Below are 13,713 nucleotides of genomic sequence, written 5' to 3' on the forward strand. Positions count from 1 at the left end.
TGGTGCCTCCCAGAGGGGTAGCCCTCCTGGTGCTGGGATGGGGTCCGGGCTCTGGGCACCGGGGTCAGGCCGCTCACCTACCTTCAGCACCCGCTCCAGGATCCGCTGGGTGGCCTTGCACAGCTCCTCCCTGCTGGGCCCCTTCCCCAGCTCCTGGTATAGAAGGCTCTCAAAGGTGTACACGGCGTTGTCCATTTGCTGCAGGGCACACCGTGGGGTACATGAGGGCCCGGAATGACCACAACCTCTGCCCACATGCCTCTGAGGTCTGCATGGGGGTAAGGGAGGCTGTGCACTCAGGTGTTCACCCACACCTTTACTGAATGTCTGTGCGTGGGCACTGTGTGGGGCACCCAGTCCCTCAAGGAAACAGAGGTCCTGGGCCCTGCATGAAGGGGCCTGGGAAACATGGAGGGCTTCCTGGAGAAAGGGGTCGCTAGGATGAAACCTGAAAAAAGGAGTCCAGGCTAGCCAGAGGAACAGGTGTGCCAGCAGATGGGGAGCACCCAAGAGGCCAGAGCAGGAGTGAGCACTCCAGGGGCAGAGCGCAGCTGCTGGGTGGCACCAGAGGAGGTAGGGCCAGGGCCTACGGTCGTGGAGGGAAGGGCTTCTCCCCAGGAGAGCGGGCCTGTGGAAAGTGGGCGGCCGTGGGTGCTGGGGCCCACCTCTCGCATGTGGATCTGGGCTCGCTGCTTGAACACGGATGTGCTGGACACGTCAAAACGCTGCTGCAGCCCATCGAGCCGCAGTGGCTCCATCTTCTCATAGCAGCTCTGCATCTTGAGGGGGTGGTACGCCAGCTGGGACAGCTTCTCCATGTACTGCAGGGAAGCGGAGACGCAGGGACCTGAGCAGGGCCCCCCAGAGTAGAGGCAGTCCCTGCAGCCCCACAGCTCACTTGGGCCCCGGGAGTCCCCCAGACGTGGGTCTGGCCACCTGCAGGTGCCACCTGCAGGCTAAGCTGTGGGGGCCCAGAGGGATGAGGATATGAAGGCTGGAGCCAGGGGACAGGTTCTCCTGGGTGACCTTGAGCAAGTCACTCACCCTCTCTGAACCTCATATTCCTCAGCCTCAAAATCGGAAGATACTATCTTATGATCTCTGAGGTCCTTTTTGGTTCTCAAATGCTGTGATTTTTATTGTCTATGGACCCCTCAGTTCCAGTGTGGAAGAGGAGGGCAAAGATTACAGGATCAGTTCTGTCTGCACCTGACAGCCATGTAGGGCTTCAGACACTGAGGACCCCAACATGGGGTCTGTGGAAGGAAGGTTGTGCCCCTGAGAACCAGACCACTGAGGAGAGGCATGGGCCATCTCCATGGGGGAGGGGGGGAGATGCATGACATGGCACTTCAGTAATTGTACTTCCTTCCATCCCTCCTTCCCTTCTTCCTCCTCTCCCTCCTCCCCTCCTCCCTCCTTCCCCCTCCCCCCTCCTTCCTTCCCTCTTCCTCTCTTTCCTCCTCCTCTCCCTCCTCTGTTAAGTCCTCTGATACTTCAGTAACCTGCCTAGTGGAGGGGATCACCAATCCCTTTTCCTCTGCTGCCCCCAGTGCCTCATGCCCTCAGGCCCTTAGTTTCCAGCAGACCCTCTAGGGACAGGTGATGCCCTGAGTCATGGCGAGGGCCCTGCAGGGGCTCCATCCCCGGGCCAGGGGCCTGGCCTCACCTCACCCAGCTTGTCGGCACCGCCCTCGTTGATGATGTTCAGGTTCATGTCGGTCACCTCTTTGAAGAAGACGTCCCGCACCTCGGTGAAGCCCTGGCTGGTGGGCACCATCAGAGCCTCCAGGATGGACGGGATGTAGGGCTGGACGTGGTTCCGGACGCACACCTCTGCCTTGGGGAGGATGAAGGCTGCACCCAGGGGGAGCCGGGTGAGTGCATGGACCAGAGCCCCCAGGCGCACTATTACACTATCGCTATAGGAAAACCACTTGTGACACCAGCCAACAGAAGGATTCATAGGTCCATGCATCAAAAAGAACAAGGGATTCTGAGATTGGCCCCTGATATTTCTAAAACTCTGATGGCAAACTAAGAAAAAGCACTTAGTCCAAAGGTGTCAGCGTTCTGCTTCACTCAAGGTGGAAAGAAACCCATCTCTAGGAGTCTTGCTGCTATGTTTAATGCAACAAAACACGCTTTGGTAGTTTTGGTGAGTCTCGGGGTTCAGCACACACCGAGCCAGCCCCTGCTCTGGACCCGCGTGCCTGGCTTCACGCAGCCATGAACGAGGCCTCTTGCCCATGGGCACAACCAGCTCCGGGACCCTCGGAACAAGGCCTCTGCGCCCTGGGGGTGTTTTGGGGTCCCTCCCTCTCCTCTGCCTAGCTAAAGTTGGCTGTCTGATAAGATACTGTCAGCTCTCCATGTTCTACGCAGCTCACAATGAACACGGTGAGAAGAGAAGGGGCCTCAGGCACTCACCCTCCCAGAAGCTACCCGCGGCCACGGCGCAGGGAGGGCCGAGGGCACAGGGCCAGGAACAGGAAGGCACACACACTGACCCCAAAGAGTGAGACGTGACCAGAAGGAATCACGCGATGAAATCGATGCCTGCAAACCCACAGTCAAGCCCAAGACTGACCAAAACTGAGCAAGAGGCTCAAACTGCCATGACAAGATTGACACCCTCAAGGTTGAGGTTCACAGAAATAGCCACAAAACTCCCAGGGCTTGGGAGAACCAATGGCTCAGATTTGCTTTCACTTTTAAAAATGACCAATGAATGGAGTCACCAGTGTGAAAAGTATGCAGGTCGGCACAGAAGGGAGGCAAGCCCTGGCTCCTGAAGCCCCAGGTGACCTGCCTACCTCGGATCTTGCTGGCCAGGTGCTCCTTGGAGGTGATGATCTGGTCCATGTCTGTGCGGATGGTCGCCTCCATGGCTGGCTGGGCCAGCTGCAGCTTGGCCAGCACGGCCTCAAAGCGTGCCTTGGCCTGCTCGTACACCATGCGGTACACGGCGTCCGAGATCTGTGGGCAGTGCTGCGGTGTCAGAATCCGAGCAAGGGCTCCAGGCAGCCATAGGACCCCCAGCCTCGTGCCCGCACCCACCCACCTGGATCCACTGCCTCTGTCGCTCCTGTGGCTTGCCCTTCAGCCGTGGGGCAAGCTCTGCCTTCAGCTCAGGACCCAGCTCCTCCATCACCAGGTTGCTCAGGATCTAGGACCAGGAGGCATAGCCAGGGCAGGGTTAGAGCGTGGCCAGCTGGCAGATTCCTCTTTGCATTCCACTCAAGGCTCACCTCCTGTAGGCTTGGCCTGGCTCCATGTCTCCGCTGCCCCACCTTACCTGCTCAAGGGACCTACAGGATCCTCAGAATCAAGGATCTCCCCCCTCACCCACCCCAGGGGCTTTGCACATGCTGCCTCCCTGTCCAGAACACCACACCCTCTCCCCCCTCACTTGCACATAGAAGTACGTGTGTTTATTTGCCAAACGTCTGTTTCTCCTGCTGGATAGAGAGTAAGGGCCAAGGCCGCGTCTCTCTTATTCATAGAAGCACCCCAGCACCTGTGTCAGGATAGGTGCTTGGTAAACGACTGAGTAACTCCACCTGCTCAAAATGATCTTGTCTCCTTGCCAGCCCTCTTGGCCTCACCTGCACCTCATTCCCACACAGCATCTCCCAGGTGCCATACAGCTCCTTCGACTGGCGGTACATGCGAATGGCATCTGTGAATGCAGGGCCCTCTACCTTGGAGGCCTCAGGGATGCCTGCTCAGGAGAGGGAGGGAGAGAGGAGGTCAGTGGGATAGCTCAATGGCCTTTACCAAGATCAAGTGACTGCCCAGAGCCACCTCCCGAAGGGTGCAGACACATTCCCACCCCCACCTGCAACCCCAGTGCCCCCATACCTGCCATGACAGCAGAGTGTGTGGTGACCATGGTAATAACCCTCCACCAATTTCCTCTATATGCTCCTTATCTTCTGAAATCTTCCCAACCACCCAAGACTATCCTCCAACCCGACTTTGCAGATCAACGGGCAAGCTGTAAGGTCAGGCCACTGGCTGGGGCGGGGGGTCCCAGGACAGTGAGTGACAGAGCTGGGACAGAGGTCACCCTGCCCCACCAAGAGAGGCAGCTGGCACAGCAGGGAGCGTGCCGGAGGGACCCAGGGGTCCTCATTCCAGTGCAGTTCCTTCCCCTTACTGCCTGCATCAGGGCCTGCAAACTTTCCCCCACAAAGGGCCAGCCAGTAAACATTCTCAGCTTTGCAGACCAGGTTATCTCTGTTGTAAGGACGTCAGGACGTAGCTCTGCCACCACAGCATGGAAGAAGCCACAATCTAGAAACCAGCGAGCCAGTAAAACAGGCTGTTTTGTAAATCAAAACAGATTTTGATTTACAAAAAAAGGCAATGGGCCAAATTCTGGGCTATGCACTGTAGCTTGCCAAGTCTTGCTCCAGATCACTGAATTCTAAGGGCCTCAGTTTCCTCTTCTGAACAGTGGGAACAGTGACCCAGCCTGGCCTCTACATGCACTGTGATGCTCCAGCATGGGGACGGGCGGTGAACTGGTCCTACAGGGGCCCCAGGGCGGGCCCCAGCCCAGCGCTGCATCGCACTTCACTAGAACCGCAGTGATGCGGTGCCCTGGGCCGGCCTCATCTGCCACGGTGTCCCGGTCCGACTAGAAGACACCAGTCCCAAAGTCGCGTTACCAGTGGTGCTGGTGGTGGCCCCCACAAGTGTGCCCACCTACCCCGTGCTGGGGGCGGCGAAGAGCCTCAGGGAACAAGGCACGGCCCCTCCCAGAACGGCTGCTGGGCGGCAAGCGGCAGGAAGTTGCAAAATCTGACTCAGGGAAGAACAGGGTTAAGCACTCGGAGCCTGGCAGCGGGCGGCCACCCTGGCCACATGCCCCCAACCGCTGTTGTCTCCGGAGCCGAGGAAGGGGAAACGGCAGTCAGTGCCTCCAAAACCCCAGCTCCCACGGCAATGACTACAGGCTGAGTCACTCCTGCAGAGAAAAAGCCCCTCTGGGCGTGGGGAGGACCCCCTCACATCCGGCTGACCGCAGGAGTCACCGCCTGTCAGTGCCGGAGGGGGCTCGGCGGTGGGACTGGGCCCAGCCACATCCCCACAGCGCCAGCTCCCGGGCCAGGCCGGGGGCAGGAGGAGACTCGGACACTGAGATGGGGCAAGTGGGACTGGAGCCGAGCAGGGGTGCTCCAGCTGGGGGCCTACAGAGCCCCTGGAGTGGGTGCTGCCCATGGGGCCAGGGGAGGAAGGAGGAGCATGTCCTCCCAGAGACCAGGTTTTGCCTAGAAAATGTGGCCTGGCATTACATGCCACCTCGCTCACCTGTGGGCACTTACATTCTGGAGACAAGCCAGGGGTGCTGGCAGGGCAGGGGGGTGAGATGTTGGGTGGGGGCAGTAGGAAGGAGGCTGCGATGTCCCAGGGGTCTCTCACCAGCCAGGCATGCAGCCACAGGTCCCAGGACATCTCTATTCTGCACGCTGGGCCACTGGGGACACCTGGGTGGCTCAGCAGTTGAGTGTCTGCCTTCGGCGGCTCAGAGCCTGATCCCACCCAGGGCCTGGGATCAAGTCCCGCATTGGGCTCCCTGCAAGGAATCTGCATCTCCCTCTGCCTATGTCTCTGCCTCTCTTACTGTGTCTCATGAATGAATAAATAAAATCTTTAAAAAAAAAAAACAAGAAGGAACGTGGATGCAGAACGTGCACATATAGGGGCCACGGTGCAAAGACACAGGGAGAAGGCAGCCCTGTGCAAGTCAAGGAGAGAAGCCTCAGGAGAAAGTTAACCTACTGAGATCTTGATCTGGGACTTCTAGCCTCCACAGCTGTCTAAGCCACCCAGTCCGTGGCAATGGCCCACACAGACCGAGAGACCAGGCCTGGGCTGAGACTGCGAACGTACTCCCTCATCTCATCCTCAGACAGCCCCTGAGGTGTGGCTGTTCTCAGTCCCACCTTCCTGATGGAGGAAACAGACTCAGAGATGCTAAGTGACTGGCTCAAGGACACAGAGTGAGGGAATGGCAGCACCAGGGCTCCAGCACAGGACCAGCTGCCTCCAGCCAGACCTGGAGACTTCCTGCCTGTGGGGTCCTCAGGGTCAGACCCAGAAAGGAAACTGCATTCCTCAGCCCCAAGCAACAGGCTAAGGGGGATGGCAGGCAGACAGGAAGAGGCCCTGACCTCTGCAGCCCAGGCCCACCCCGAGGGCTCAGCTCAGTGCCCCAGCTGCCTCTTGCCACCCCCAGCTGCTCTAGGAATGCAGGATGTAAGGGGGGCCTTGGAATGGGCTGGCGTCCCCCCAGCTTGGCCTCCTTCCCCACCCCCCCACCCCACCCCCCACCCCCGCTTCCTGGCAGCCCCTGGAGTGAGCAATTCCAGGCCCAGCCTCCAAGCTAGAGGAAGCAGAGAACTTTCCCACAGTCCTCAGGGTAGAGGGAAGGCCCCTCCAGAACCAGCCGCAGGCGGCCCCTGCTCTCCCCACCTCGCCCAACCCCCCACTCACAGCACCCGCACCCACCCACAGGGCCCCCCTTGGCCTTCCAGGTGAGCTCCCAGCTGTGCCAGGCACCGTGCCAAGAGCACTCCCCAAACTGGCTCTCTCATCCCTTCCGGCAATCCCACAGAGCTCCAGCCTGTCACCTCCCAGCCTGGCCTGGGGTGGCCCTGCCAGGTCAGCCACCAGCCCTGGAAACCTGGAGAGGCCAGAGCTGGGCCAGGCTGGGGCCGGGGGGAGGGGGCGCGGCGGATGCCCAGGCCAGGCAGCCAGAGCTCAGATGGCCTCCGCCCAGCCCTGGCCCCATGGCCCCAGGGGATCTGGGAACAGGAGGCCTTTTGTGGGTGGCAGGGCCCAGCCCAGGTGACAGGGGTTGGCCTGATGGAAGACTCGCTTCCTCCCACCTGACAGACTCCAGACCAGAGCCTGCTCTGCAGACAGAGGATGGGTGGGGCGAGCCGAGTCACCAGGCAGCCCAGCCTCCGGGCGTGGGCGCCCACGTGTCCACCCACTGCCACGCCACCCCCACCCCCACCAGAGGCATGCCAGGCAGGGAGGCTGGGGATTGTGGCCTCCTTCTCCTGCCTGCCCCAGGCCAGGTGACCAGGAAGGACGTTCAGGTTCCAGCACTGGCTCCTTCCCCGAGGACAGAGACCCTCAGTGCCTCACAGTCCCCCTTTTTGATCAAACTCCATAGAGCCCTGCAGGGCCCTCCTGACGGGGCCCCAGTGCCCCTCAGCACATCAGGTGCCCCTCCCCCACCACACCTGGCACCCCACATAGCTGCTCCTCCGGCTTAACATCTGCCTCCCCCACCCAGCTGCCGGCAGCACAGGGCAGGACCCGGGTCTGGCTCCCTGGCTGCATCCTCCATGCCCAGACACTAAAAATGTCCATTGAATGAATGAGTGAGCAGAAAGAGACCTCATAACTTTACAGAAGAGAACACTGAGGCCATGCAGAAGGACATGAACTCCCAGGCTGCCCTGCAAGTCAGGGGTAAAGTGAAAAATGATACAATAAAAGAAGTCATGGAGCACCTGACTGGCTCAGTTGATTGAGTCGGCCTTCAGCTCAGGTCATGATCTCAGGGTCCTGGGACTGAGCCCCACGTCAGACTCCTGGCCCAGCATGGAGTCTGCTTCTCCATCTCCCTCTCCCTCTCCCTCTACCCCAACTCATGATTTCTCTGTCTCTCAAATAAATAAATAAAATCTTAAAAAAAAAAAAAAGTCGCAGGGCAGCTTCAGTCAGTGGATCATGCAACTCTTAATCTTGGGGTTGTGATTTGAGACCCACATGAAGTACAGATATTGCTTAAAAATAAAATCTTTTTTAAAAAAATTAAACACTGTGAATCCTACACCCTAAGACTCAGGAGAGATTATTACTTTACTTTATAAAGGCTCCGAGAGGTAAGCTGGTCTCCTGAAGTCAAGGTTCTATAAAGGGGCAGAATCAGGATCATCATCCTACACCCCAGGGTCCAAGGGCTCAACAACCCTACCCCTGAGAATAATTCCCAAATTTTTTCCAAGTACCACAGAACTGTTTCCTTCAAGGATGAAAGTCAAATGGCAACCTCATCGCAGCTTCCTGCAAACCTCAGTCTGAAATTTAGAAGCACTCATAGAGCAGGGTTGCCACACCGCACTCAGCCAGCAGGTGTCGCCAGTCGGCACACGACCCAGGCCAGCCCCCTGCCCCTCACCGAGCTCCGAGCTCCGAGCGCTCTCACCATTGTTGCAGTGCCGGATGCAGTCCTGCAGGACTGCCTGCCACTTGTCCTGCTCGGCTTCTGTCATCATGCAGAAGTAGTAGTGCCGTGCAGAAGGGTGCCAGAGGATGAGCGGGAACTGCGTCGGGCACTTGAGGATGGGGGTGCTGCCCAACTTGGAGGTGATCCCTGCAGAGACAGCAGCACACTTCTTTTTCACTACATCCCCCAGAGCCCCACTTAAGGGACCTCAGAATCCCCTGGCATGTTTGGACCCATTTCTCAGAGCTGGCAGGGCTCTAAACTGCACGCCTGAAGCACAAGCATCACAGGGTCAGAGCCCAGAGGCTCAAAGGCTGAGTGTGACCTTCTTGGATTTCCCTTCAAATTTTGGCTGCAGAGGCCAATGTGTGGCTCAAATGTCCAAGAGGGAGGTCGGTCTCAGGGGTGGGGGACAAAAATACATGAAAGGAGATTTTTCTCTATTTTGTCCGCAGGGATATTCGAGATCCAGTGAGATAAGGGGTCCTGGGCAAGGACCGCGCCACTGTTAATAATACAATGGCAGTTCTTCTTCGAGCCCTGGCTCTGCATCCCATGTGGGGCATGGGTGCACAAGGCACCTCACAGGGCCTACACAACACCCCAAGGTCAGACCTGTTGGTGCCAAGCTACTGAGAAGACACAACAAAAGCAAAGCCAGAGTCCGGGCTGGAATCTGGGAATGCTGGGGTCTAGCTGAGCTCTCAACCCCACCGGGCACGTTGCTCCGGAGCCCCATCTGAGGGCACAGGCTGCCCCCCAGATCAGCCTCTCTCTCCCCCTGCCACCTGGTTTCCCTGGGATCATCTGGGAGGCAGATGTGCTCCCTCAAGGCTGCTTCTGGGAGTCCCCAACAGCATGGGGTGGAAACAAGACACCTAGAAAAACTCCCCACAAATGCAGTGTTGACTCCGCAGTTTACAAAGCAGGGATATCTTGCTCACTTTCTCCAGGCATCTCACAAGGCCTCAGGGAGGCGGGAAGGGCAAAGAGCAGAACCCCACTGCACAGCTGTGACCTTAAGGCTCAGGAAGTGGGCACGCAGGTGGGAGCCAACACCGGTCCAGTCCCGTTCACTGGGCGGCCTCAGGTAAACTGCCTCTCGGCTCCCCCTCTGATGGCACATGCTGCCCCTTGAGGCCTGGCCACTCTCTGCAAATGTGAGCTTGGAGCGCTTGGCTACATCATGGGCCGAAGCAGGGCACTTTGGCCTGGGATGGGGTGGGGGGTGGGGGTCCTTTACCTGGTAAGGAGTTGCTAACGAGCTCCAGGTACTGATCCACAGAGGTGAGGATCTTGTAGCCTGCACTGTTGATGACAGCCCGGGGTGGGACCTGCCGCTCGTAGGCCTGAGAAAGGGACAAGAGAGATGGTTACAGCAGGGCCAAGCTTAAGCCCCATCTCCAACTCTGGCCCCAGTGCCCTCTGGGTGTTGTCTGCCTGACGCAGGGAGCAGGACGGAAGGGGAGGAAGAAGTGAGGGAAGAGGAGGAGGAGCCCACCCCACATGGTGATTGCAGACCATCTGGTGTAGTGACCTGGGTCACAGCTTTGAACTCAAATCGCAGCTCCACTGAGCACTGTCTGTGCGATGCAGACATTAAACTCCTTCACGTACTATGCTTTAGTTTCCTCATCTGTAAAACCAGGGCAATGACAGCTCCTGCCCCACGGGGCTGTGTAAGGACTGCATGGCCAGATGATCCATATAACATGATGAGGTCAGGGCCTCACAGCCAGACGCAGTAAGCATTACCAGCATCACTGCCCCTCTTAGCAGCAGCCACCACTAACTGAGTGTTTATTACACACCAGACACCGTGCGAAGGGCACTGCATGCTTCCTTCCACAAAATTCTCATAAGCCCAGAGGTGAGTACCATTGCTAGCCACAAGTTCACAGCTGGTACACAGCCAACCTAAGACATGAAACTGGTCTGTGCGCCTCTGGGGTCCAGAGTCTACGACCATTACCCTGAACTGCCCAGAAAATTCCTAGGTTCTGAGCTCCACACAAGTCCCCTTTGGAGGAGATTTAGGCCTAGACACGTCTTTCATACACCAGAGTGCGGAGAAAGTGGTTCTAACATAGTAGCTCATACAGCAGGGCTGCCATGCTGCACCTGGCCACTAGGTGTCACTACCCAACACATTTCTTCAGAACAGCTCAGGACCCGCAGGGCAATGGATTGGCAGCGTGTCCCCAGTCATTAGTACCATCAACATCATCTGAGAATTTGTTAGAAATGCAAATTATCAGCCCTGCTCAGGCCTAGATCAAGCTGGGTAGGCCCAGCAACCCATTTCATATGCCTTCCAGGGGATTCTGATGTGTGCTATCATTTTGAGAACCATTGCCAGGGGCAACCAGGCTGCCCTCCACACTGTTTATATTTCTTTAACATTGATTTTTCTTGAATACAGGGCACTCAGGTCTGTCCTTTGCTATTTTGGAAAAATGTTTGGTAGAGGAAATTGGAACTGTGGCTCAACCGGGACGGCAGGGAGGGCCCAAGACAAAGATTAGGAACAACTGGCAGGACATCTATCCACTTGGCAGCAGGGGGATGCCAGGGGGCAGAGGAATCAGGAAGGAAAAAGATGGGACCGCCCCCCCCCCCTCCCCGAGTAGTGGGGGAAGGGAAAGGCCAGACTCCTGTGTTAACGGTTGGTTGTGACTGTAGATGAGCAAGGATGGGAGGGGTCAGGGAGCTGCAGGAAGCCCAGCCAGGAAGGAGGCTGGAGTGGGGGCTGGGGGGAGGCCCAGGGACTGGAGGCCCAGGATAGACTGGAGGTAGGTAGGGGGCTAGTGGCGAGCTGCTTCCAGGGGGAGGCAAATTGAAAGGTAACCCCCAGAGCTGGGCCCCTGGACAAATCACATGCTGTTTAGAGGGGAGCAGGTTGGGGGCGGGGGCTGTGCAGAAGGAGCAGAGCAGGAGACGGACCGACCAAGGTGGGGAAGAGGGGGGTGTGCGGTGGCTCACCACTTTGTTCTCGTACAGCACCAGCCCGTAGTTGTGAGGCACGAGACTGAAGCGGTTCCGCCACTTCTTGTTGTCCTCCTGGTACTGGAAGAGGTTCCCGGAGAAGATGATGCGCTCATCCAGCGGCACCTGAGGGTGGGGTGGGTGTGAGGTCCAGCTCACCCACAGCCCAGCCGGGCAATGGGGGCCCCCAAGAAGTGGGGGCTGTTGAGCACATCCCCCTGTCCTGATCACCCCAAGTGCCCCTCTGAGGCAGGGCCGCATCTTAACCATATGGTGGATGAGGAGTGAGGCTCAGGGCACAGGGCCTTTTTCCCAAGGGCCAGCAGAGCCACAGTGATGCCAGGACTCGCACCCAAGCACCAGCACTCAGGGCCCAGCCCAGACCAAGAGGCCACTCCTCCTCTGTCCTGGCCCCAGAGGGCACCTTTGCTTTGGGGCGGATCTCTGGGGCCCCCCGACAGGCTGCTGTCGTGGCCGCCATCAGGCCAGTGCAGTGAAGGCCCCTGGGCCTGGGAAAGTCTCTCCTGTTCTAGGCCTCTGTCACCCTCAGGGTAACAAAAACTTGGCCGAGGTGGCTCTGGAGAGCCTCCCTGGCTCTGACGGCTAATAAGACGAACTCTGCAAATTTGTGTGGGGTCGGAAGGGACCTTAGTTCAGAGGGTTCAGTGTTTGACCAGCAGCCTGGCAGACTGATGACCAGTGTGGGCAGCAGAGACACGCAGACCTTCCAGCAAAGCCCGAGCCTTGACTCCACTCAGTGTGACTTTGGACCTGTCACATCACCTCTCTGGGCCTCAGTGTCCTCATCTGTAACATGAGGACAGGGTGAGCACTGACCACACCCAGGTATCCCAAAGATTCCGTGAGAGGCCACGTGCAAGGACCACGCGCAAGGACCATGCGCACCGGGCATGCTGTCTGCTCACTCACGATACGCGGGAGCCTCCGTGAGCGCTGTGAGGACTCCTCAGTCTGTGTCGGTCTCCCAGCTCCACAGACTGACTTATTTGGGGAGGAGGAGGGGTGGCCACCCTTGAGAGCGTGTTTCCTGAGCACACCTGCACGGGGAAGTTTCAGGAACGGAGATACAGAGGCCACAGTGGGTAGGCTTACTCCTGAATGGGTAGAGTTGCAACACCTCCTATCTGTTCCGCAATAAAAATGAGGCCTTTTGCAGAAATAAACATGTATCCCACATAATAACGGGAGAAAGTATTATTATTAAGAGTGTCTGGGCAGCCCCGGTGGCTCAGCGGTTTAACGTCACCTTCAGCCCAGGGTGTGATCCTGGAGACCCAGGACTGAGTCCCACATGGGGCTCCCTGCATGGAGCCTGCTTCTCCCTCTGCCTGTGTCTCTGCCTCTCTCTCTCTCTGTGTCTCTCATGAATGAATGAATGAATGAATGAGTGAATGAATGAATGAATGAATGAATAAATAAAATCTTAAAAAAAAAAAAAAAGAGTGTCTAACCCTTCCCAGTTTCCCTGCTCAGCTTCAGGGTCTGCCCCCTGCAGCTGTGAGCCTTGGTCCCAAGCTGCCCGCCCCCCAGACCTTGTGTCTTCACAGGGGCCACTTCGCCCCAACAACCTCCCTACTCTTCGAAGGGAAATGCCAAAACACTCTTGGAAAATGAGGGCCCATTGTACTCAAACAATAGGACCCCGGGACGGCTTCCTACCCAGAGATAAAAATATTTACAGGAAAAGAAAATGCACCCCCCCCACACACACACACACAGAGTGGGTCTTGCCCAAGTCACAGAGCTATGCTCGGTGGGCTATCTTGAGACAGGGGCCTCTTCTCAAACCCAGCTCTGAAATCCCCATCTTTTCTAGAAAGAAAAGGCAGAGAGCTCCCCTGACACCCTGGTAAGATGCTCGCTCCCCCCAGGCCTCTGGTCTGGTCCTACCCCCTGCTTTGGGCAGGAGCCCCACCTCAGGGGCAGCGGAAAGCCCCTAGCAGGCCTTCCCAGCAGCGCCCCCAACCCACCCCCAGATCCTAGGGCAGCCCATAATGGGCGGTTGCTTGCGGGTTTAGGTTTTATTTTTAAGACTTTCAAATGGCAGAGTCATGTTTCCATTGGAAGGCCCACAGGAAATGAAACGGAACCTGAGCTCAGGCAATGCTGCTGCACTGGGAGCCTTCGGCGGGTGGCGATCGGTTAGAGCACACACCCCAGCGCCCCCGCGCCCCCCGCGGGAGCCCGGACAGCGGCTCCATCTCTCTGAGCCACGTCGCAGGTATGGACATAAGTATGGCCCCTGAGAGCGATGCTGTGCCAGCTGGATGTGCAGTGCCCACACGGAACAACTACTATTTTTATCATGATTTCTGGCTTTTTACTATTACTATTGTTATTGGATTATTGTTTCTATTATTTCCAATAAAAACAAATGATGTTATTAGGATGACAATTAACATTGTTATTTCTATTATCATATTATCATGATGTATCACAATGGCCAGTTTCCT

General features: G+C 57.4%; 1 protein-coding gene across 1 annotated transcript in view; it reads right to left on the bottom strand.

The window, feature by feature from the left end:
- The window catches only part of NIBAN2 (niban apoptosis regulator 2), a 51,917-nt gene that overhangs the window by 2,920 nt on the left and 35,284 nt on the right, over positions 1–13,713 (bottom strand). The window contains exons 3-11 of the mRNA XM_041724166.1: positions 11,237–11,365; positions 9,498–9,603; positions 8,234–8,401; positions 3,609–3,724; positions 3,065–3,169; positions 2,817–2,979; positions 1,670–1,857; positions 666–821; positions 82–198 (exon numbers count right to left, since the gene is read on the bottom strand). Coding sequence (XP_041580100.1) covers positions 82–198; positions 666–821; positions 1,670–1,857; positions 2,817–2,979; positions 3,065–3,169; positions 3,609–3,724; positions 8,234–8,401; positions 9,498–9,603; positions 11,237–11,365 — 1,248 coding nt within the window. The remainder of the gene's footprint in view (positions 1–81; positions 199–665; positions 822–1,669; positions 1,858–2,816; positions 2,980–3,064; positions 3,170–3,608; positions 3,725–8,233; positions 8,402–9,497; positions 9,604–11,236; positions 11,366–13,713) is intronic.

The sequence above is a fragment of the Vulpes lagopus genome, chromosome 12 (genome assembly GCF_018345385.1).
Source record: "Vulpes lagopus strain Blue_001 chromosome 12, ASM1834538v1, whole genome shotgun sequence".
In the NCBI taxonomy this organism is placed as follows: Eukaryota; Metazoa; Chordata; class Mammalia; order Carnivora; family Canidae; genus Vulpes; species Vulpes lagopus.